Below are 24,204 nucleotides of genomic sequence, written 5' to 3' on the forward strand. Positions count from 1 at the left end.
AATTTCGAATGTATTGTCAGTGCAGTGAAACAATGAGGATATGTGTTCAGGGTATCGCCATCATAGGATCACTTCTATCGCTCTTAAGTGTTTTATACTGAGTAACTTGATTCCATGAACTGTTTTTCAAATGCAGTTGTACTGCTACTGGTTTCTGGAAGTGATGGATGGACAGGATTTTCGAGATAGCATCGGAGTGTGAAAGATTGGAGGCGTCTATAATGTATTTGAAGTTTTCATGTTGTATACATTCTATTTCCGCAATAATGACATGGGGGAATAGCTCAGCTGGGAGAGCAGTAGACTGAAGTTGGTTTCCTAATTAGGAAATTGAGTTCTAAAGGTCCCCGGTTCGATCCCGGGTTTCCCCATAGCTTTTGCTTTTAGCTGTTTCTATTTTTCATTCGAGTGCAAGGCGGCAAGAAATGAGTAAGAGAGCGAAGAAATGGGGATCGAGGCGAACCGTGACGACTTGTGACTGATCGGCTCTCAGTGTGACTAACGGTGACATCATGTCACGCTTTCCGTCAGTGCGGAGGTGCGGGGTAAACAGTTGGACTTGAACATGGCTGTCTTCTCTCTTCTATCACGACCTGTCCGTCGACTTGCCTGGCCTACTAGTGCACGTGTTTCAAGGCGATTAGTATCTTCATACTACAACACAGATGTGGCTGGCTTGAGCGATGATGAGGCAGAGGTGCGCTGTGATTTGCCTCGTTCACGTAACTAGTACATATATCTTCTTCAGTTCAGATCTGCTGTAACAGAATTCGCACTGAAAGAGATTGCCCCGCGTGCTGCAGAAATTGATAAATCCAACAAGTTTCCTGTCGTACGATGCGTTTGGTATGAGACTTGGAAGGGACAACTAATCTGTGGTCCAGGAACTATTCCCCGCTCTTGGATCTATGGGACTTCTTGGTATCACGGTCACACCACAGTACTCTGGTCTTGGACTTGGATATATGCACCATCTCTTGGCTATGGAAGCGTTATCCGAGGCTTCCGGCAGCGTTGCACTGTCCTACGGTGCTCATTCTAACCTCTGTGTGAACCAGATTCATCGGTGGGGAACAGATGCGCAAAAGGCAAGCATTAAACTTGAAATTCCACCCTAGCTGATTGTTCCTCTAGGGGAAATATCTTCCGGATTTGATTACAGGCCAAAAGATTGGTTCCTTAGCGATGAGCGAAACAGGTAGTGGAAGCGATGTTGTCAGCATGCGACTCAAAGCGGAGAAAGTGTCTGGAGGTTACAAATTGAATGGTAATAAGTTTTGGTCAGTTTCTATGTGTCAATTCAACGCTCTGGACTGTAACGATGTCTAGGATCACCAATGGTCCTATTGCATCCACTTTTGTTGTCTATGCCAAGACAGTCCCTCTCGACGATCCCAACCCCTCAAAGGGAATTACCGCCTTTATCGTTGAGCGTGACTCTGAAGGTTTCTCTACTGATGAGAAGCTGGACAAATTTGGAATGAGAGGGAGCGACACCTGTGAATTAATTTTCGAGGACTGTTTTGTACCAGAAGGTTGGTATGTGCCTATTATGTGTTCCAGCTTTTAATTTACCATGCTGTGCAGAAAACGTGCTCGGGGAGGTCAACAGGGGCGCCAAAGTCTTGATGTCGGGCCTGGACCTCGAGAGACTTGTCTTGAGTGGAGGACCACTTGGGTCTGTACCAACTGCCTGGCCTCTGCTCTGAACTCAACTTTACTATAGTCTCATGCAAGCCGCATTCGACTACGCAGTCGAGTATGTTCACGAGCGGAAGCAATTTGGACAACCCATAGGGGAGTTCCAGCTAATGCAAGGCAGGATCTATTTCACTTATTTATGGTATTCAATTCATAGTCCTCGTTCACAGGAAAGATAGCAGACATGTATACCAAACTCAATGCTAGCCGGGCTTACGTCTATGCCGTGGCAAAGGCATGCGACGCCGGAAAAGTCAGCAGATCAGTAAGTACTAAGACTTGCTGAGTACTCTGCCCCGAGAATCTCGCACGTCTTCGATGGCAGTTGCACATCCGTTGCACGCTCTTCATCTCGAACGCTGGATTGAGTAATCGGTTTCAATCCCTCCAGAGGCTCCTATGATAGCTCTCGTGGATTTCCCCCTTTCCAGAGCTAGAACGTTCTTCCACCACATCTGACATGATCTTTTCTATAGGACTGTGCCGGAGCTATTCTGTACTCCACTGAGAAGGCCGTTGAAGTTGCGCTCGAGGGCATGCAATGTCTTGGTGGGAACGGGTATGTGAATGGTGTGTACCTTTGCATGCGATAATCGCATCCTCGCCCTGATCGTACAGGCACTTGATTGACAAATCCTTTAGATTATCCTATGGGACGAATTCTACGTGATTCAAGACTTTACACTGTTGGCGCTGGTACCCAAGAAATCCGACGCATGCTCATAGGCCGAGAATTCAATGCTCAATTCGCCAAGTCAAGGTCTTAGCTTTTTTCCCTCCTCCGAGTGGTCGGGTGTATTAGTAGTGGTCGTAGGTGGACGTGTACAGCATTATCATGAGAAATATCCCTTTTGCGATCTTCGATCAGCTCAAAATGGCCAGAAATCGGAAAAGCCGGATTAAAACTTCAAAAAACTTAGGGGTGATTTGCTACGGATTACTTTTCGTTGTTACCACCATGACCTCCACCTCTGCCGACGATTTTTTCAGCTCTCCAGCCAGTTTTTCTTTTGCAAACACCTCCATGCGCCAACGGACACAGCAAGCTTGTGACAAATGTAGAGAACGGAAAACTAAGGTCAATCAATTGCTCTAATTGGGCTTGTGATCGTCTAACCCTTGATGCTGTAGTGTTCCGGCGAAAAGCCGGTCTGCAAACGTTGCACTACCCGCGGCTTAATTTGCCAGTACACGAGCAGGGAAACTCGTGCACGGGGAAACGTATCTACTCCAAAGCTACGGAGTGCGGTCTCCAGTATCGATTTGCATGGTTCCAAGATACACCAGGAGAAGCAGCGGGAAAGGGAATATCACCACTTCCTACGACAGCAAAGTCACAATCTGATCTCCTACGATCTGTCGGCATCTCCTTCCGTGCAGTTCCCGCCACAACCATTCCAGCTTACGAGCCAGCCACTCCAGCAATATGTCCCATATCAATCTCGTTCCCAGCCTGCTTCTCTCTCTGGTTCGCCAGTAATCGAGTCTTTCCCGCAATCACAGCTACAGCTGCCTCCCCTCCCGCCATATCCAAGCGGCAACCGGCCTTTGGACTCACAGCCTATTAGCAATGGCCAGTGCCACTCCATTCGGAGGGCTCAAAGCCAGTCTTCACTTCCCTATAACGTCGAGGAACCGGCGTATCCTTCGCAGGTGTTCTCACGATATGGATATTATCAGCCCCCGAATTCAACGATGCCGCCTCAGCATCACCACAACCACCATCGCAGCCTGGATGCAATCTACAACACTTCCCAGCCCATGCCTACATACGGCTTCCAAAACTTGAGTCTCGGCGATGGATACCCGCCGCAGCTTGCCCTCGCCACGTCCGGCTCTTCCTCATCGTCTTTCTCCGGGTCGACGGACACCTCACCGATATCGACCTGCGAGTCAGATCAGCCCTTGACACCGTCGCCGGTGATACACACGCCGACGCCGTTAGCGTTCCAGAACGTGCAACTGTTGGAGGAGAGGAAGCTTATGGAGCTGGAAGCTGTGAAGATGGAGGAGGAGCCGCGGTGGTGACTAGGGTAGGGCGGGTTCGGGTTTGAATAGAGCTGGAATCGTTCAATGTATGGGATATAGGCAGGAATGCATAGAATACATCCTTATAATTCGACAAAAAACGCTACTTACGTTACTGTATTACATCAATATTTTATTTTCTTCAACAGCTACAATCGGAGTTGCCAACAGGAAAAAAATTAGACCTAGCCGTATTTTCTTCTGGTCGGTTTTCTGGCAGAATTAGGGCCCTCCCGCAGGCTCAGGCATGTCGTTAAAAAAGCACCAGTGACCAAGTATGATTTTGATTCATATTTTGGGAAGTTGGATACAGAGGTTATACTAAATACTACTCTATGTAATGTATACGTCTGGTTTGTGTGTTTCGTATGTCATCCGGACCTCAAGGATACCGGCCGCCGGAAAGGAGAAGATGAGAGGTGCGGAAAGTTTCGGTCGTAGAATCAGGGGCTTTGCTGCTATAAATAATGGTACTGACTATGGACGATATATAGATAAATAAAAATCATTCGAGTCGAGGCAAAGGAGGCGGAAGTAGTAGTTTCTCATTTCAACAGTCTAGGCAAACGATCCAGAGGTTGCAAAAATAGTGATGAATAGTGCGTTCTACCGGCTCGAGGATGAAATGGTGTCAGGAACTTTGAGGTTGATCCCCCCATGACTTTGAGGTTTGAGCTCAGCGGCATAGGTTCATGTCTTCGCTGTCTTTGGTTGTTCTCGTCACCTAGTACGTTGAAAATGCCTGCCTATGCATTAAGATGGTTAGACGGAAAGACCTGTGCTTTTCAAGACGAATACAAACTTGCTCATTCCCAAGGGATGTAGTGATAATAATAGATGCTTACTGATTGCCTGACAGTACTAGTGTCTAGAGATCACACGAGTGCTGATGTGCGTACTACGAGAGCGCCGTAAGGGTATTTAGTAGCCGAGTATGCGTATCCACAGAATCAACAGACATGTGCAGTGACAATTTTTTACCCTTTTGAATAACATATGCATGGTTAATACGAACCCAAGTCTCACGAGAAGCTTGGGCCTGAGGGACTGAGAATGTGGACCAATCAAAGTGGCGGGATCTCAAAGCTCTGCGATCGCACGGGGCACACGTAATGGTTGCAGGGTTAGCTGTCAAACGCCTGTTGTGACATGTTCTCTTAACGCAGTTTATCGTGTTCATCATGGTTTCTGACCCGCAATCAACTCCATTCAATATTTTTGCGTATGATTCTCGCCCGTTCCTCGAACTAAACGTTTCTTACTCTCTACCCCTCGTAACTTGTCCATCGTACCATCGAGTATCTATCGGGTTTGTTGCTCAGTTTTCTCTTGTTGTGTTCACAATTAAACATTTCATTTTGGAATAGTGGGTGAGGAAATTCAAGCATTTTCGCGCACGTCGAAGCCTGCCAGCTCAAGGATATGTGCATTAGGACATGTCGACAGGCACAAGGGGAGAACCATCGCAGACTTGCTGTCCTGCGCCAGAGATTCGGAATGCAACTTTCCTCACATCCAGGCTGTAATGTAACCCGGGACTTGATTGTGGCAAAGACGAACTTTACGCAAGAACATTAACGGCAGACGTTGAAAATGCACGCGAAACCGCTAGGCAATGGATAGCATAGAATGTTCACAAATGGGAATGAAGACCTAAGAACATGGCTATGTAAAGAGCTGAGATGAAATCGGGGAGATACATATATTGAAATCAAGAAATAACTACACCCGCCTGGTCGTCGATAAACGTTAAACCATCACCACAGGCTGAGGTATGGCCTCCTTGCTACCTGATTCCAACCCAAAACGTTTGACTCACCATCGTTCTTATACACATTCTCCAGGCGCCACTATCTCTCTCGGCTCGTTGCCACAGATTGCACAACACCGCCCTATCTTTCGCTTCCAGAATGACTATTCCTCTGACAGCGATAATGGTCTCCTCAGCCCCCAGTCAGCTGGAAAAAAAGCAAGTCCATTACGGGTCGATACTCACTTGGGCGTAACCTTTTCACGAACCTCGCCTCAAAGCCTCAGCCCAAACGTTCCCAGCAGTCCTTCCTCGCCCCAGAGAACCAATTCTGCCTCTAATGGTCGGCCTCTCAAACCCTCACTCAAGGGATCGTCACGTTCATCATCTGTCCCTGATACTATGCCCTTGGTGCCTATTCATCATTATCGTGCTCGGTCTGCCCCCTCTACACCTGCTGATTCTTATCATGAGCATCCTTGCCACAAAAGCGTTCACTTTCCTAGCCACCAGCTCGAAACGGTTCGCGTGTTCAATAAGTCTGCGAAACCCGCTTCCCTCCTTCGATCTATTCCCTCTTCCGATGCGGAGACCGAAACCGAGACCGACGATGGCTCTTCTCGTATTGCAAGGACCCCACGATTCCCATTTCCATTGGCTATCCCCTCGTACTCCCTGTCTCCATTGACCGACCCCGTGCCAAGCCCTACAGCCCCAAGAGAGCGGTCTAATATCATACTAGAGTCCTTGACTCTCCCCCAATCAACACTGGCGCTCAAAGGCACGCTTCTCGTGCGCAATATTTCATACGAGAAGCTGGTCTACGTCAGGTTCACCCTTGACGAATGGCAAACGACGTCTGAAGTAGCCGCTCGGTATCAGACGTCTTTGCCTTCGTTACCCCAGGCTGTTTCGCCCGAGAGGAACCTTACTGTAGGTGATGTCGCCGTAGGTGTTACTACTGGAGGACCTCAGGCTGGCACTTGGGACCGCTTCGAATATATAATCAAACTGGGAGACTACACTTCGAACCTTATCAATCGCACCATCTTTCTGGTCGCTCGATATTCCGCACGTGGAGGTGAATGGTGGGACAATAACGCCGGGAAAAACTATCGTGTGGCCTTCATTCGGAGCCCTAACCGTAAGTACCTATCCTACCAGGTCCATTCCCACTTGTTCACTCCATTTAACTTTAGACGCGTCACCTGCAATGATCAAGAAAGCCCGTGCCCAGGCTGTACCTCTGACAAAAGCTCCGTCTGAGAGCTCGGTTCCGTTCCCAACGATTGCTCCTTCCTCTTTCCCCTCGAGACCCACCCTATCACCACCAACTCTTTCGCCTCCTCCGCGACATAACCGTGCGCAGTCGGAGGCGACGCTTCGGCATTGTCTGAAAGGCTTCAGGCTGGCCAACTATGCCAAATACAACGCTGTCCCTCCGCTACTGAGTCCTATCACAGACAAAGCGGAGGGCACTGGCATGTTTTGGTTTGGGGGTTCCGAGTCCAAGCCACAGACGGGTACTGGTTCTCCGGCGCACTCCGATGGGGATAGTGATGTCACGCCTGCTCTATCGAGAGGCAGCAACTCCCCACCGGACTCGCCCATTGAGGAATGGGCGAATCCATTGGAAGCACCGCTGTATGCCGAGCCAGCAAGTCTTCCAGTTCCCTCTGATGCCATGGTGCCTGAACCCAAATTGGAATCGCTGTCATCACCACTTCTACCCGGTGTCTCTCTGATTCCCCCTCCTACTCTGCGATTGGGGAAAAAATCATCTACTACTCCCTCATCCTCACCTGAGGACCTTTATAATACCCTTTTGAAGCAATGGTGCTTTGCTTCATCATCACTGGAGAAGGGGCAGAAGGGATGATATGCCATCCATGTTATATGACTGCCCTCATATGTCTTTTATTCATCTTTTCACTCTCCTTTGTATGTGTTTTCCTCTCATTTATGTACCAACTTTTGTACTACCACTTACTCATTCCTACTTATGTACTTGTACTCCTCATGTATGTATAGTAGTACTACACTCAGCTTGCTGTCATGCATGTACCTACCCTTATCATCGTCACATGTTATCATTACTTATTTGGGTGGTGAACATGAATAGAATTTTCGAGCCGGTTATGACGGCAGTGAGATTTCTCAGGTGGAACAGTGCCTAGAGCTCTTGATCGGGGCCATTTTGGTCTTGACAGGTCCAGGTGGGACGCGTTACGATGCGACCTGGGAGTGGGTTGCCACTAAGTAATCATACCATGCCGAAAAACCGCACTCTAGCAATTCACCGAGCCCTTGTCCTCCCTGTCAAAGCTTTGGCTTTGGATCCGTGCAATGTGGTACAGTGCCTGGGACTCAGGCACAAAGGATCCTGGATCCCACAAAGCACGGATTGACCAAGGGCACCTGCACCAACGAGAAATGGAGTAATGGTACAGAGACAGGAAAACGATAGAGCGACTGACCTCCTCAAGGCTCGGACAAGGATATAAGCGACTAGGGAGGGAAGGAAAGGAAGGTAAGAACCTTATTAAGCAAGGCATCTATCTATGTATCGACGAGATCGCGTGAGATGGAACACGGTACGCGCAATCTCGGCACTGGCAGGACTCGGAAAGAAAGGAAATTTTTCTAGTCACGCCATCCAGCTTCGCCTGTTTTCTTGTCTGCCCTCTTCCTCGAAAATAATAACGGGTTCTGATGCTTGACCTTTCAAAAATAGGTTTATTGTGGAGAAGGCTCCTATCTCTTCATTCTCTCGCAGGATGAATATTACTTTCGCCTTCATCTAACGTTGGTCCACCTCCCTTTGGATTCAATGTGATTTTTCACGTCAATAGAGCCATCCTCGCGTACCTACTTTGTGCTTTGCGATCGTGCGCCGCGTAAAGTATTGCGAATTCCCGCCATCCACTCAGGCCACGGTCTTTGGCAGTGCAAATTGTGCAAACTTAACGAACGCGATACTACGCCAATTCGGTCCCGATCATCACGATTCTTCGGAAGTTCTGGATTGTGATCTGTGACCCTATGAATCAACGGTTCGTAAATCCTTAGTGCAGCCTCTCAGAACGCAATACATCGGATTCGTAGCAGTGACCACCTTCAGATCCTCCTAACACGCTAATTCATTTATGCTGTTGACATACACGTAAACATACAATATAGTCGATGAAGCAACATCCCTTCGACCGTTGACCAACGAAGATTAATGACCTCTGCCAAGCCGTAGTATCCGGGAAGGTTCTCGGTTTTCTTGGTGAGAGCTGCGAAGGTGCAGCTTCATATCAATTGACCGGGGTCGAGTTCAATGGTCCGGGGGTAGATGGAAGGCGCACGCATCCTAGCATCTAGTAAGATGTCTGTTCTCGTCAATTTTACGTGAATGATGAAGTTCGGGAGTGCAAGTCGGACAAAGCCTTGGCCCAGATTTTTCTATCAGAGAAGTGTCCCAAGAAAGAATGATACTGGAAATGAATAACAAAGAGACAATAGTATCTCAGATAGTCGCGAGAAGGATTTGGCCTAGTGAAAAACGGCTGGACACGTAGTTTTCAGGGTGTAAACCGTTACATCTTGGAATTGATATCCCATTCAAAACCGAAGGTGATTCATGTCGAAGAAAGAGTCACCCCCAAAGAAGAGAAGACCAAAGACGGTACCGTTTTAGGAAAGGACTTGGAAGTAGGACTATTCAATTACGCTCGAAATCAGATGGTGGTGGTTACGCTGTGTGGCTGAGGCTTACTGGCTGTGGTGTTCCGTTGCTTAAAATCGAGGTTCGAGCTGACATGAAATCCGGAATGATAATCCAACCCTATTGTGGCTATATCGTACGGTACAACTTTTGAATACTTCAATAGTCCCCCAAAAGACCTATCCTATTTTTTGTTTTGGAAAGACACAAATCAGGCGATACGGTCCATCATCGAGTAACATGATATATCCATCGTGTAGCACCTGGTACCAGAACACACTTGTGATTGTCCAAGGTTTTGGCCGTCGAAAAGAAGCGTCCGCAAACTTCGCATGAGAACTCACACACCTTGCCATGTTGGGCAACTTCATGCCTAAGGCGATCATGCTGCCTTGAGAAACGTCCATCACATCCTAGCCCACACAAAAACGAAGGAGGGGGCTTCGGTTTGTGCGCCTGCAGGTGCTTTCCGAGGGTATACTGGTTAGTGAAGCGCCGCAGACATCCAGGGATGAGACATGGGTGCCGCAGCTGCCGTGGAGAAGACTGACCGTCTCGGGAACGAATTGGCTTCTTGGGCGTCGTTGTTGGACGAACAACCTCACGAGGGGTACACGGCTCGGGAGAACCAACAGAACTGGAGGAAAGGCTGCACCCAAGATCCTGTGGTTGCAGCGAGTCTCCGAACTGAAGATCAAACACGTTCGTGCAGCCATCCGTAATTGAGGGGGACGAATAAAGAGCTATGTCAAGAACGTAAATGTTCAAAATAATCTCGAAAAAAAGAGCGAAAATACTTACGGTCTAGAAACAATTCAGCTGTCATTGGACTAGAAGGTGTCCACGATGAGGGCGGTGCCTCTGGTATGTTGTATTCCGGAGGCCAAGATGAAACGGCGGAGACGTTAGCTACAGATGTTTGTTAGAACTGAAAATTAGAAATCAGAGACGAATACTTACTATATTCGTGGACCTGGTATTGTACTTGGGAGGGTGAGAAAGGTATTTGCAGAGGAGCTGATAAACGCCGTCGCATGGTAACGGTGAAGCGAAGGATGACAGTACGTACAGATTGTATTGGGCTCCACAGAAGGGACGAGCTGTGAACTAGGTATCCTGCACTCGTGGACATATCCTATTAAGACAGGTCAGTGGTAGGCGCGGTAGGTGCAAAGGGAAACATACCATTGGGAACATAGTAGCTCTCACGCGAGAGGAGTGAATCTGAAACGGGCACGCATTTGTCGGATGCGACGGCCATGGGGTATGTGTTGTAGTAGTATTCTGAACTGTTCAGTCAGCAAGCATGAAGACAATGTAGTGGAACACGGGATGTACCATTATCATAGTGGTGGTTGTAGTTCGACATGGCGAGTATTTGAACATGCTGTCCAATTATCTTGAAGACTTATAGCAGTAGGAATGGTGTGACTTTTCAGCATGACCGATTGGATATAGACGACCAGGTGAAATGACTGAGAAGGCCCTTGGCCTGGCCGCCTGGGTCAGAATTCAACCACATCGGGAGAAGTACAGCTTTCGAGAGTTGATCTATAGATCTGCAGGCTCAGAGTAGTTTACACGGTGCCATATGTACTAGCCTGAGAGATCCGGGGCGGAGTAAACCGATAGGCTTGTTTATCAGCCGATGTTTCGTCCACATGGCTGTGCTATCGGTACGTGTCTAAGAAGCCGAACCCTCCCTTGCCTCGCCGGTGGCAGTGCATTTTCAAAGTCCAGATGAAGCGTATCGGGCCGAGATACAGCCACCATCAATCGGCAGTAATCGGCCGGTCTGCCGAGTGCAAGGCGGATTGATTGACTATATGGATCAGCGAGGTTTCTGGCTCTCAAATCTGCAGTAGAGATCATTTTTGCAAGTAAAATATGCTCTAAGCTTTTTGTGCCCTCACGGTAAGCGCTTATCTTGGTTCTAGTTTTTCTTATCGGAGTTTGAACTTGCCGAACGGCATCTTCGCATTGGAAATGCCAGGCGCTCGACGCGTCCGTATTCCCTGTTTTGTCTCAGAACTGAGACTAGCACGACAATATGACTCTCAGCTCACTGTTCACTTAGACTCTTGATAGTTATAATGCCTGCAAGGCCCACATCAGGGGCAAAGCCTGCTACGTTGACCCCCCTTGAAACCTCGTTTTTTATATAATTATGATAGTTTATAATAAACCAAGCTGATGTATAATTGATTGATCCTGCGAGGTTTACTGGCTATAATTCCTGCAGGAGAGATTGAATCAAGGCCCAAGGGTTATTCAAATCTTGGCTTGCGGAAAAAAAACGAAGTCATAATCAATAATAGTTAGCATTCAAAAAATAGTAGTATGAATGAGAGAGTACTACCCCTTGAAATGATTCACTCAGCGGTGGTGGCTTCTGCTGCTGAGAGAAAAAGACTCGCTCGGTGGCGGCATTCTGCCGCCACCAGCTCGCATTTTCTCTCAGAGTCAGAATCCTTGGCAAGATCGGCCGAACAACGCCGCAGAAAGCGTGATAGTAACAGAGGGTCACATGTAAACAGTGACAAGCGGCGACTGTGCCACCCCGAAATTCTGACTTAAACGGAAATTTTGAAGCGTTGGGCCGTAAATTTCTTCCACAAATAGAAATTTTTATGACATCGGACTTCGGGTTAAACTCAAAACTCGGCTACCACCATCCCTCTATAAGACCTACTACTAACGTAGCAGGAATTTTCTTGTTCTCTACCATGACAGAACTCACGGCAGATTCGCAAACTCCTCGCCCGCCTCTTGACCCAGTGACCACGTCGAACGGATAAGCATCTATCACCCAGTCCGTCGATTCCCGTTTTCATTCTAGGACGCCGCCAAAAGGTCATCGAAAACGGCGTAGAATGCTTCGGTATCCCCCACTGGTTCGTCCTCGATGCTTGTCTTGTTGTCGCGACATCGACCCCGGAACCCTCTGGAAGAATTCGGATCGACGAAAATGGATTTCTGACAGGACAGAAGTACTGGTTCTTTCTCAGCGATGGCGCCGCTCGTCTGGACTATCCTGTATGCTTGAACTTTTCGGAATGGACGCCCCTTGCTCGGACGGAGGTACCAGAACGACGGCTTGCGATAGATCAACGCGACAGGCCCGTAATGAACCCGCCTTACGAGGCCTCGTTCAGTGACATCAGCCTTGCTCTCCAATACGCCGATGGATATTCTGCCATATCTGAGTTGAATGAAGAACTTCGAGGCATGCACTTGGTTCCTGAAGCTTATGCACCATGGGTATGTCGACTCTCGCTTTGAGCTTTTCAGCTTGTCTAATCTATCATCGTTGCGCAGTACAACCACCACCGTATCTTCGAATACTTCTCCGAAGATGAGAACGATCTCAACATTGCCTTAGGGCCCGACGCCCGCCCTATCGATGATATTCGGCAAATCCTCACCTTGGAATCCGGCTTGAAGGAATGTATGGATCGACCCTCCCATGTACTTGCACCATTTGGCGACAAATACGTATCATTCTTCTTCGCACCGTGGCACATCGGATTGGCAGAGAACTACCACATGCGCACCGCTAGACTCCCTACTCGTATTCAGGGATACGCATTGTTCGTGCGGTTTGCTTGGGCAATGATACAGTTGGTGCGGTCGTTTCCATCGCGCGAGACTCTTATAAAGAAGAGAGGAAGGGGAGATTACGAATCCGCGGATGGTTCTGAGCAGTCAACAACGAGTAAATCGCGCAAAGTTGGACGTGAGCATGCTAGTGATGGTGTCGGACCGAGCTCTACTGGAGACAGCTGGACGGAAGCAAGTGCCGAGGGCTTAGATACCAGCTCTGACATCAGTGACTGCTCCGATGCAACTCTTGATGATGCACGTTTCGCAAGCAATGCTAGCCTTTCTAACACTCATGATGATTGCGAACGTTCAGAGCTCGGCTCGCCTTCTTTGATTCTTCAGAGTCAGCCAACTCCAAAGTGTTAGGGACGCGGAAGGTAGGTAGCATAATCTTGGGTGCATCTTCTATATCTAATCATACACAGATGGTTAGAGACCATTTTCGTCGTTTATGTACGTCTAAGTCAACGTTCGATACCCTAGGTACAAAAACACTCACAGTACAAGGGCTCGGGGGTACACAGCTCAGAAGAACGGTGTTAGCCCTAGACAGCATCTATCCTTCGGCAACTATAGTCACAGCTATGCTGCGCTCGCCGGATGTCGACTAGTGATGACGGTACCATACCATTGTTGTGATTATGAGCCTTGAGCTCGAAACTTGATGTACTGCCTCCAATCTGCACATAAATAGTCAACAACGAAAGCAGTTCCTCAAGTGACAAGTACGTACTCTGCCTGCACAACCTCCACCTCACCTGACTTCACCTCTCGACGACGGTATGCTTTCGCTTGCCGGACATCAAAAAACACGTCCTCTCAGAGTGCGTGTATAATCGAGGCTCCTGGGCTTGCCCGCCAGAAGACGATCCATCGTCTTGGTCCAACACTCGGCAACCAACATACTCGTGTGACCATGCATTCTCCCGCGCATTTCCTCTCCGCCTGCTTGCTCCTCCATTGCGGACGGTAGGTAAAGTCCCTTCATCCCGATACTACCTCAGCTTGTTGACAGGCAGAGAACGGTGGAAGGGGCATTCTCACCAATGCCGTTGTGTGATAGAAGATGACCCGAGATGCGATGGTGGTAAAAGCTGGCGGTGAAAAGTGACCAGGGATATGCGGGGGAGAGACAGGGTGGCGAAGTGGAATATCCGTGCTCCGCGCATGTCTTTCACCCGACTCACTTCTTCCCCGACCCAACGTTTGGTATCAACGCCGTTTTGCAAACATAGATGGCACAGTGCCATCCTTCAAAGCCGAGTAGTTTCGAGGAGACGGAGACACGAGCTCATGTTCTGCTGTACGTCGCCTTCGCTTCATTGTGGTTTTACTAGCCAACGCGCTGTTTGATATTACAGGACTTGAAGTTTTTTCATGAAGGTTTGCTGTTGAGCGTACCAACAAAGACGGTGAGTAGATTCGTGCTTTGTTCTCTTATTTCTAACATTGTCTCGGAAGACTCTTATACCTCCAAACTCGTCTCAAAGGTGGATGGTCCAGAATGGAGCCACCTCGCAAGAATCTAAGGTTTAATTGAAGCCGCAGCTCTTTTCCTTCCCGTCTCTCTTCCTTATTCTGAGTGGAATACTACGTGGTAAGGTTTCGTTTTGCTGGCTGCGAACGCTAACTATTAGTCTATTCCCTCAGTTAACAGAACCTCCACTTCAACTGTACGTACGTACTCCGAGCTATTTTGATCCTTCATGCTGACACCCTTTGTTTCCGATCAGTGAGATGTATTGAGTCAAGGTTCACGGCAACGACCTTGATATTTTGAAGGATGAAGTTGCTTGCGGATAAATACAGTCTTTCGCTGATATTGAGACGGATGTATATACAAATTCAAGTCTGCTACTCATGAGACTGTGATTATCAACAGAATAATAAAGCTTCAGTGAGAATGTAACTAAACACCTTCAGCCAATTGGTGTTCCCCATCCTGGTGTCGCTGTCGACGCCAAGGTAGCAGGCGACCTATATGATCTAACCGAGTCTCAGGTTGCGGTGACTCTGCCTAAAGGAATGTTTAGTAACGTCAATAAAAAGCAAGGAATAAGGCAACTATACCGATTCTAAACTCGCTGCAACCTGAGGAGGCGTTGCTAAGGACGCTTCCAGCCCCTCAATAGCTGCATGCATATTGTGCCTCCGTTCTTTGATTCCCTCATCTTCGCCCTCTGATCCAATGGAACAGTTTTCATTCTCACCTAATGTTCGAAGCCTCTGTCGACATTCGTGATCAAACGGCCGAATTCGAGCAAGTGCTATCAGGATATTGGGCATCCAGACACGGAATTTTGGTAAATAGACCGGGTTCCAGTTCAGCCAATCATTGTACATGGCCAAGGTAGAGGCCACAAAAAAGAGATTTTCAGGCTCATAAAGATGATCCATTGCTTGCTGGAGTGTCTGATTCTCTATGACATCATCTCCAGGCAATGGTATTGAATCGATGATGCCAGTGACATATGCACCACAGAGCAATGCTGACCATGAAGAGACTGGTTGCGTCACAAGGAACTCCAAACAACGTTGTTCATAAAATGCATCATATGCAGACCTAATGCGGTTTTGGAGACACAACACCAGGAAGGAAAGTGCAGATTGAGTCGTGGAAGATGTGGGAAGCATGGACCATTGAGTGGTGACAAAAGTGAAGAGCAACTGAATAGCAGACGAGGAAGGATGTATATGTGAAGTAACATCAGTCTTCGAACTCACTACGTCAGTGTAGTAATCCAGGACCAAACCCCAGTAGAAATCATTTGGACCTTGAATTAGATCCTGGCTGAAAATCGGAGTATTCACGATGATTGATTCGAGTATCTTCTGAACAGACTCGAGATTCTTCCTAAAACGAATCCAGTGATCCAATGTACTGAACATCAAACGCAGCAACGGGATCTCAGGGGTCTCGGAGATATCTGTCCCTGCTGCTGATCGACAAAGCCTATGGATCATGAGATGGATAGAAGCCGCCACTGCCCGACACACGACGTGCTCATCAGAAAGTGAATCAAATGGCGACAACCAACACATTATATACTTCAGTGCCATCTCGGGAAAGTACTCAACCGCATGTTGAAAGTCTACAACAAGCGGTGAAGCAAATAGTTGCTGCTTTGGGGTGCCTCCCCCAACGATACCAGTCACAGCTGAACAAAGGACCATTGGGAATTCGTCGAGTGTATCAAAGAGGTTGGGGTCCCAGTCAGCTAGTACTGCCTCCTGTACGAGGTTTGCCCAGACAATGGGAGGAAACTTTGCTGGCGTCTCAAGGCATAGAATATCGTGGAGAAATCCACCGCACCCCCACGGAAACCCGGACCTAAACAATTTTGGTATCTGGGTCACGAAAGTAGCACCAGTCCCATTTCGGTCCAGTCGGTCCAATTGGTTAAGATCGGGCTGCCACCACGCCCTCTTCCAAGAAATGAACATGCAAGAACGAAGGAGCCGCTCGAATTTATGCTTCATCGCTGATGGCATATCCACTATCTTCAACGTGCGATTGGTATAATAGTTTCTGGTTAGCGACAACAGTAAGTTCTTTCGTACATCGTCGATTGATGGACTGCCACGAAAAACAGCATTAACGTCTACCAGAGCTTCCATGGGCAGCCCGCCTATGGATTCAACAACAACGCTCTGGACTGTAGGGTTTGACGAGACAGAGAACAGCCAGTGCAATGCCTCGACCGATAATCGAATTGACACCTTCTCCACTGCATCAAGCTCTAGCTGTTTTAAGGAGTTTAGCTTTGCTTTGGTGTTATCCATTGGCTCCACCTCTTCCTTACGTATACGCTCAAGCAGTCGATTGTAGTGCTTCTGAAATAAGAAGGCGATATAATTATAGGGAGGGTATGTAAGATCACAGAGTGGAGTGCGGTAGGGGCATTGCGGAAAACACATAGGAAGGATGGTCATGACCGTATATGCCACAATCAGCAGGACAGTTCCCGTACAAATAACCCGTGAAAGAGCAGCTCGAAGGGGATGGAGGAACAGCGACAATCCAACGAAGAACAGAGCTAAAGCCAGATGCATGAGAACAGGTAGTAGGCCAACGATGACCTCGACGTGCCACTTCTGGAATCCCATATACCGGTACTGTCGAACAAAGCACCGGTCACGAGGGGTTCCAGAGGGGAGGATGATGTAGTGATGCAGCCACTGTTTCACGAGAACAGCTACCAGCGCAGTTGTCAGGCTGAGAAACAGACTGGTGAACCACAATCCGTTGACCCAGACATCTGTAGCTGAAGGTACAAATGCGGTCTGAGGGCTGAGCGAAGAGACGGGGATGGCATCGACGGAAGAGCCATTGGCGATTGCACGTTGAACGAGAAGCAATTCGAATAAGATAGATGCCGAGGCCTGAGCATAATCAGCTTGCAGACTCTGGGACGTCTGGACGACAAAGGTCGTGACGACCGCTGAGAAAAGACCCGCCTGCAGCGTATAGCTATACTCAGTAACAGAAGAGACAATATACATTCCACTTACAAATACTAGGAGGACATCGACGTTATCCCTAAATTCTTCAACCATGTTCGCATCGTGGATCGCGCTTTCCTCCTGGAGTGTTCTCCATACTCTGGCATTAGGCGCCGTCTCTGCGTACATGGGATCTTCGGGGAACCTGTCTTCGTAGTTGGATGGGTCGTTGCCTGTCAAAATATATCATACATCCGCTTTGAATGCAAAGAGAATATAATACCTCTTCTCGCGGTAGGTTGCGCTCTGTGCATCCCGAAAGCCTTCTTCGCCTTAGAGGATGCTGTAGGATTCGGAGGCTTGACAGCATTGTGCATACTCTCCTCATCCGACAACTCCGTGTCTTCCTCTTCGTTGTCTTCATTAACCTCACTGTCTACACTTCCTCCAGCATCATAGACGTTTGGGTGCTCGATGGAGTCCACTGCCTTTGATTTTGACTCGCTGCGCGATGTTTCATCGGATTTCCGTGGGCTAGACATGAAGAGTTGAGTGACGTGGTGGACGACAAAGAAGAGTCCTGTAGTTATATCGCTATGATTGAATGCCGCGTGTTTATATTCTCACGATAAGCGCCCACAGTCAGGAATTACTGTCTCAAGGTCAGAACGGACATAATTCTGTGCAAGCGAAATTAGATGGCACCACCTCTAGGCTAGGAGATAGAGAAAGCCGCACCCAAGTATTGCAGACTCGGAAGTGCTAGTTGGTTTCATATTAGTAGAGTTCTTGCGAAGGTGCAGGTAGATTGTTCAACGTTGCAACGCTAACGTTGAGTAATTGAGTGCTAGAGTACATATCCCTGTCCGTTCGAACAAGAAATTTGACGATGTGGTCGGTGGTCGGTTGAGAAGTGTAATTCGATCTCCGAAGAGGATCTGGAAATTTGACACGAACATGTGGATAACATATGAAGAGAATTATTAACCAGACTCTGAGATCCGAGTGATAAATGACGTTACCGACTTATGATAATAACGGCGCAGCCTCAGTCTTTCAGTATGTTCTTGTTCATTTCTTGAGCGACCGAAAAAGATAAAAAACCAAACTACCATTATACATATGTAGAATCCTAAGAAAATCGCGTATATTGGTAGGCCTATGCATAGTCTACATAAATCATAATATAAACATAGCAACATCAGAAAGCACATCGAGAGCTGAAAGTTAAAAAAAAAACATTACGGAGGTGGTAAAGGATAATGATAGACTTTCCTAAAGATTTGCCAAAGAGATTCAAGGCTCTCTATAACCTTATCCCGAAGAGGATGTAGATCCTCCCAAGACATAGCTAGAAGCGTTTGCCAGGATGCCCAATCGTAGTGAAGTTGTAGGCCTTGGGAAGACGTCGATTCCCAAGTCACCTGTGGCGGAGGCATCTCCGACGACGGCTCGGGTAGGTTGATTTCAGGTGTGGCGGTAGCAATAATGGTGGTAGTAATGTGCGAATTCGAAGTGGGCGAAGTGTAATAGACGTCTTCATTACTCGACGGTTCTGGGGTAGCCGATTCGTCGGCAAACCACCGTCGCGTATTGGAATACACAGTGGTAGTCACGACGACCGGCCGGGGTTCATCGTTCCAATGAGAGCCTAACGAGTAGCTATCCAAGGACTGGCCAACGCGTTTGAGCTCGGAGGATAACGGTAAGAAAAACGCGCATGAAATGACCAGGGACACTAAGCACATGTATAGCCCAGATTTCCACCAGGACAATATGGATCTGCTACCGTAAGAGGAATCCAGTGCCAGTGTAAGGTGTGGATAGAAAAATTCCTCGGCAGAGTAGTGTAGCAGACGTCGTCTTGATTGGCGATACCGAAGATTTGAATCCAAACAGGTAATCCCGTGTCCTGTAACATAGATCAGTACGACGCATACACAAAATTTGGGGAAATACGAAACACACCAGGGACGTCCTCAACAACAACTTCCAACCTACCAATCGGAACAGCAAATGTAGGCAAAAACACATCAAACTGTGAGTCTTCTCGAGCTTTCCCTTTCCCTTTCCCTGCACCGTCGTCTACCTTGACGACATGGTCCACGACAACGGAATGACCGTTCATCGATCCGATATGCACTCGAACCCAACTAATCCACTCCTTCCCACTCCTCCGCTCAAACGGAACGCCGCCATCCTGATGGTCCTGCTTGGTAGTAGCAGTCGCTTTGTACTTCACAAGTACACCCTCCACACTAACACACGCGAGATCCACCTTTGGCGATCGCTTTCCGTTCGAAGAAGACACTTGCCCAAAAGATCCTAATCCAAACTCCAACCACTCGGAATCTGGATCCGCCATCGCAGTTAAACTCACCCGTACCGCATAAGCACTGAGATGCGAGCTCTCTCGCAGCACAAGCGGCGTAACTGTTGCGGTTACAGACGGGATAACCACAGGCATATCCCGCTTGGTTTGGTTCACTGAAGACAGCATCTTCATAAGCAGCGCGGGAGAAGACGAGTGTGAAGTATTTAGATGTCCCTGGTTGCTGGTAGTACGTGGACGACTGGGAGGTGGCTTGCCATTAACTGCAACACTGCGCAGGGCAATCCTTCCTCCACCATCACCGCATTTGGCGTGCCCGCCTTTCTGGAGCATCGTCTTGCGTACTTGGGCATCCCGTCGGTAATCTCCCGTGGAGTTGTGTACCTCCACATTGGCGCTACCACAATCAACCTCGTTGCGTACGATGACCTCAAAATCCAAGGAGCAGAACGGGTTCGGGATATGATTCGGACTCGTCTCCTGATGGCGTTCCGGGTGTTTTGGGGATAATAAGGATGGTACCGGTGATCGTGAATGTGAACGTGTTACGCGATGGTGGGAGGAGTTGATTCATGTTGATGTGCAACATGATAGCTTGACTGGGGGGAGGTGATGGTACTGATTCCGACCCGGAAAGGCCCGCTATCGAAGCACCTGTCGAAGGTATTGATGATATTGCAGACGCAGATCCTTCGAAGGAATACTCAGCCACGTTTCGAACCGGCAACGGTGCGCGAAGCAGAAACGATGTTGATGAGGATGTAGTGGTCTCTTTAGCTGTCATTGCTGCGAGCATAGCGTGAGAAGAATTGAAATGAAAGGAATCATGTCGTTGGGCATCAGTCAGCAGATCTATTGGAAGACAATGGTCGAATCGTCTGGTTCCTCTTCCTCTGCGACTGAACTTGCTGAGCGGCATCTCCAAATTGGAAATGCCAGCTGAAAACGGCACTCGACGCCCTACAAGTTTGAAACCACGCTAGCCGAGACAAGTATCATTCCATGCCCTCGAACGTCCCCGAGTCGTCCTCGAACGACAGGTATTTACTCTGACGCAGCGGGGGTGGATGAAGATGTCAGCTGGTTGTCTCCTCGTGTTGAGCTTAAGGCAGGGGCGAGTCGAGTCGAGCTAAGGAGGCAATGTAAGTCAACGTTCGATATCCTAGGTACAAAGGCACTCACAGTATAAGGGCTCGGGGGTATACAGCTAAGAAGAACGGTGTTAGTACTAGACAGCAGACAGGAATGGCATAATGTACCCCCTCCCCCTCAGTATTTCTGAACGAATGGTGGAATGGTAGTGTCGACACCGAAGACAGCATCCATACTGCACAGCGGTTCTTAGCTCGCAAAGCTCGGCAATTATAGTCACAGCTATGGTGCGCTCGCCAGATGTAGATTAGTGAAGACGGCACCATATCATTGTTGTGTTTACGAGCCTTGAGCTCGAGGCTTGATGTGTTGTCTCCAATCTGCACGCAAACAGTCAACAATGAAAGCAGTTCCTCAAGCGGCAAGTACGTACCTTATGCCTGCACATCCTCCACCTCACCTGATTTCACCTCTCGACGACGGTATGCCTTCGCTCGCCGGACATCAAAAAATAGGAGCTCTCGGAGTGCGCGTATAATCGAGGCTCCCGGGACCGCCCGCAGGAAGACGATTTGTTTCGTCGTCTTGGTCCAAAAGTCGGCAACCAACACGCCCGTATGATCATGCATTCTCCGCGCATTCCCTCCTCGCCTAGTCGCTCCTCCAATGTGGACGGTAGGTAAAGTTCCTTCGTCCCAATACTACCTCAGCTTTATTGACAGCTGAGGGAGCGTTCTCGTCAACGCTGTCATGTGATAGAGGACGACCCGAGATGAGATGAAGTGGTGACAACAGCTGGTAGCGAAGAGTGACAGGGACATGCGGGGGAGAGACGGTGTGACGAATTGAATATCCATGCTCCGCGCGCGTCTTTTACTCGACAAAAACTGAGTATCAATACCCATCCTTCCTCCTTCTGCAAACATAGATGGTGCAACAGAATAGTGACATCCTTCCAAGCCGAGTCATTTCCCAGAAAAGGCGAGGCGACACGATCCTTCCACGAAAAGATATCTTGGACGAGGTGGTGGAACTGCGTGAGAGCAATCGGTGCGCGGAATGAGAATACAAAGTGCCGAGGACGAGACGTGTCAGAGGAGATATCTCAAAGGCAGGAAGATGAAAAGATAGGCTGTATCACGGGGTTGCATCAAAGGATATGGCTTTCAATATAGATGGACTCAATACTTTGACTCGACTTCGCCCAGTATCAACGAACTGTTCACGTCCCTCGTTCATCCACCTATGCAAACGATACAATCGTCTGGTTCCTCCTTCGCGACCGTATCAAACGCATGCTTCTCAAGCACAGGCGTCTGCACCCCAGACTTGCGCAAACGCAATGCCATGCCATCAAAGCTAAGATTCGGAGGACCGACATAGGAAAAGACAATGGTAGCGCCGCCTTCGGAGACGTATTTCCAGTGTGATGAAAGTAGTGGTAACGCTGGACATGGAAATTGCCATGATAATCGGGGTCCGTGCTACGGACGTGGGGAGACGTGGGGTTCGCTTGTTGTGGCTTGGTAGGAAGAGAGTCAAACTTCCGGCAATCAAACGGGGTCCAAGTCTTGCATTTCCGGCTCGACTAATTGGGGAAAGCGTGCGCGTATTCCCGGTTTGTCTCACAACTGAGACTAGCACGTACGACTCTCAGCTCACCGTTCACTTCGACTCCTGCTAACAACCATAACAGAGCTCACGGCAGATTCGCAAATTCCTCGCCCGCCTCTTGAACCCAGCGATCACGTCGAGCGGATAAGTAACTATCACCCCGTCCGTCAATTCCCATTTCTCGTTCTTGGACGCCGCCAAAAAGTCACCGAAAACGGCGTAGAACGCCTCGGGATTCCCCACTGGTTCATCCTCGATGCTTGTCTTGTTGTCGCAGGCAAGGGTTTCCTGTCATCGACTCCAGAGCCCTCTGGAAGGATTCAGATAGACGAAGGTGGATTTCTGACAGGAAGTATTGGTTCTTCCTCGACAATGGCACCGCTCATCTGGACTACCCTGTATGCTCGGAATTTTCGGAGTGGACGCCCCTCGCTCGGACGGAGGTACCAGAACGATGGCTTGCAATAGACAAACACGACAGGCCTATAATGAACCCGCCTCACGAGGCCTCGTTCAGCGACATCAGCCTTGCTCTTCAATGCGCCGATGGATATTGTGCAATATCTGGACTGAATGAAGAGCTCCGAGGCGCGCACTTGGTTCCTGAACCTTACGCGTCGTGGGTTCGCCGTTTCTTGCTTTAATCTCTTTAACCTATCTAATGTATTATATCGCTCAGTACAACTACCACCGTATCTTCGAATACTTCTCGGAAGGTGAGAACGACCTCAACATTGGCCTAGGACCCGATGCCCGCCCTATCGATGATATTCGGCAAATCCTCACCTTGAAATCCGGCTTGAAGGAATGTATGGATCGACCCTCCCATGTACTTGCACCGTTTGGCGACAAATACGTATCCTTCTTCTTCACGCCGTGGCACATCGGATTAGCTGAGAGCTACCACATGCGCACTACTAGGCTCCCTGCTCGTATTCAGGGATATCCATTGTTCGTCCGATTCACTTGGGCAATGATACAGATGGTGCGGTTGTTTCTATCGCGCGAGACTCTTGCAAAGAAGAGGGGAGGGAGAGATTACGCAACCTCGGATGGTTCTGAGAAGTCAACAACAACAAGTAAATCGCGCGAAGTTGGACGTGAGCATGCTAGTGGTTCTACTGGAGATGGCTGGACGGAGAGATACTGAGAGTTTTGATGCCTGCTCCGACATTAGTGGTCGCTTTGATGCAAGTCTTGACGATGTAAGTTTCACAAGCGACGCTAACATTTCTAACACCCACGATGATTACGAACGTTCAGAGCTAGGCTCTGCTTCTTGACAACTGTTCAAATCCAATGTTGTACGGACGCGGAAGGTGGAAGGTAAGTAGCGTACTTTGGGTACATCTTCAGTATCTTATGGTTCACAGAACATTTTCGTTGTTTATCTACGGTGCCTTGGAATATCATCTGGGATACGGCGACACCGAAGAGCTTAACAAAGATACTTAGCTATGGTCTCGGCCGGACCTAGTACGCAGTGGAATAATCAACTGCATCTTTTTTCCGAGCCAGTTTCAGTTTATGCTTGGGCGGTTAGATTCCTTTGTATGTGTGAGACGAGATAGTCATTTGCCCGAGAAGAGTTCTAATGAGATTAATATGTCAGTGTCAACCCTTGACTCCGACTGTTTTCGCTTTACGTTTAGTGTCCACTAGTTCGCAACGACCGTTTGAATGTATCTGTGGCATACAACGTTAAATTCGATCAGCGTTCAACTCAAGAAAACCATTCGATACAATGTAGGACATTATTACACCTAACGGTATTCTTCCCAATGCTGATAGTCTTCTTATCCTAGGCGAAAACAGAAACGAGGCTGATTTTCACCCTGTCCGGTTCGACCTTCACAGAGCAAATGTGGATGAGCAAGCAGTCTCAAATACGGGGATTTTCCAAATACCATTGAACCGACCTTCTACGTTCCC

General features: G+C 48.5%; 8 protein-coding genes and 1 non-coding gene across 9 annotated transcripts; 6 read left to right on the top strand and 3 right to left on the bottom strand.

Moving 5' to 3' along the window:
- Positions 1-273: 273 nt before the first annotated feature.
- Positions 274-371, top strand: EV420DRAFT_t78. Its single transcript has one exon. It is a non-coding gene; the product is annotated as a tRNA-Phe (tRNA).
- Positions 372-565: 194 nt separating this feature from the next.
- Positions 566-2,468, top strand: EV420DRAFT_1618626 (isovaleryl-CoA-dehydrogenase; the record flags this gene model as incomplete). The annotated part of the gene is made up of 10 exons (XM_060475369.1): positions 566-697; positions 749-832; positions 885-1,088; positions 1,135-1,280; positions 1,330-1,535; positions 1,588-1,678; positions 1,727-1,818; positions 1,872-1,966; positions 2,178-2,271; positions 2,344-2,468. 10 exons carry the CDS (start codon positions 566-568, stop codon positions 2,466-2,468), a joined length of 1,269 nt encoding a protein of 422 aa, XP_060334955.1.
- Positions 2,469-2,659: 191 nt separating this feature from the next.
- On the top strand, positions 2,660-3,729 carry EV420DRAFT_1638569 (uncharacterized protein; the record flags this gene model as incomplete). The annotated part of the gene is made up of 2 exons (XM_060476845.1): positions 2,660-2,779; positions 2,833-3,729. 2 exons carry the CDS (start codon positions 2,660-2,662, stop codon positions 3,727-3,729), a joined length of 1,017 nt encoding a protein of 338 aa, XP_060334956.1.
- Positions 3,730-5,405: 1,676 nt separating this feature from the next.
- On the top strand, positions 5,406-7,567 carry EV420DRAFT_1100674 (putative phosphatase regulatory subunit-domain-containing protein). The gene is made up of 2 exons (XM_060465831.1): positions 5,406-6,623; positions 6,679-7,567. Exons 1-2 carry the CDS (start codon positions 5,504-5,506, stop codon positions 7,356-7,358), a joined length of 1,800 nt encoding a protein of 599 aa, XP_060334957.1. The 5' UTR covers positions 5,406-5,503; the 3' UTR covers positions 7,359-7,567.
- Positions 7,568-9,594: 2,027 nt separating this feature from the next.
- Positions 9,595-10,854, bottom strand: EV420DRAFT_1760920 (uncharacterized protein; the record flags this gene model as incomplete). The annotated part of the gene is made up of 6 exons (XM_060480642.1): positions 10,527-10,854; positions 10,374-10,472; positions 10,149-10,323; positions 9,990-10,097; positions 9,740-9,931; positions 9,595-9,668 (listed from the first exon to the last, which is right to left on the bottom strand). Exons 1-6 carry the CDS (start codon positions 10,572-10,574, stop codon positions 9,595-9,597), a joined length of 696 nt encoding a protein of 231 aa, XP_060334958.1. The 5' UTR covers positions 10,575-10,854.
- Positions 10,855-11,914: 1,060 nt separating this feature from the next.
- On the top strand, positions 11,915-13,191 carry EV420DRAFT_1728806 (uncharacterized protein; the record flags this gene model as incomplete). The annotated part of the gene is made up of 3 exons (XM_060479879.1): positions 11,915-11,965; positions 12,042-12,449; positions 12,507-13,191. 3 exons carry the CDS (start codon positions 11,915-11,917, stop codon positions 13,155-13,157), a joined length of 1,110 nt encoding a protein of 369 aa, XP_060334959.1. The 3' UTR covers positions 13,158-13,191.
- A 1,231-nt stretch (positions 13,192-14,422) lies between these two features.
- Positions 14,423-17,492, bottom strand: EV420DRAFT_1100725 (uncharacterized protein). Its single transcript, XM_060465832.1, has 3 exons — positions 17,304-17,492; positions 14,862-17,249; positions 14,423-14,808 (listed from the first exon to the last, which is right to left on the bottom strand). Exons 1-3 carry the CDS (start codon positions 17,421-17,423, stop codon positions 14,701-14,703), a joined length of 2,616 nt encoding a protein of 871 aa, XP_060334960.1. The 5' UTR covers positions 17,424-17,492; the 3' UTR covers positions 14,423-14,700.
- A 983-nt stretch (positions 17,493-18,475) lies between these two features.
- Positions 18,476-21,742, bottom strand: EV420DRAFT_1728808 (uncharacterized protein; the record flags this gene model as incomplete). The annotated part of the gene is made up of 6 exons (XM_060479880.1): positions 21,129-21,742; positions 20,826-21,038; positions 20,749-20,773; positions 20,018-20,352; positions 19,203-19,995; positions 18,476-19,146 (listed from the first exon to the last, which is right to left on the bottom strand). Exons 1-6 carry the CDS (start codon positions 21,285-21,287, stop codon positions 18,476-18,478), a joined length of 2,196 nt encoding a protein of 731 aa, XP_060334961.1. The 5' UTR covers positions 21,288-21,742.
- Positions 21,743-22,577: 835 nt separating this feature from the next.
- On the top strand, positions 22,578-23,680 carry EV420DRAFT_1100853 (uncharacterized protein). The gene is made up of 3 exons (XM_060465834.1): positions 22,578-22,895; positions 22,952-23,598; positions 23,646-23,680. Exons 1-2 carry the CDS (start codon positions 22,761-22,763, stop codon positions 23,420-23,422), a joined length of 606 nt encoding a protein of 201 aa, XP_060334962.1. The 5' UTR covers positions 22,578-22,760; the 3' UTR covers positions 23,423-23,598; positions 23,646-23,680.
- The last annotated feature ends 524 nt before the right edge of the window (positions 23,681-24,204 follow it).

The sequence above is a fragment of the Desarmillaria tabescens genome (assembly GCF_030435595.1).
Source record: "Desarmillaria tabescens strain CCBAS 213 chromosome Unknown EV420scaffold_7, whole genome shotgun sequence".
NCBI lineage: Eukaryota > Fungi > Basidiomycota > Agaricomycetes > Agaricales > Physalacriaceae > Desarmillaria > Desarmillaria tabescens.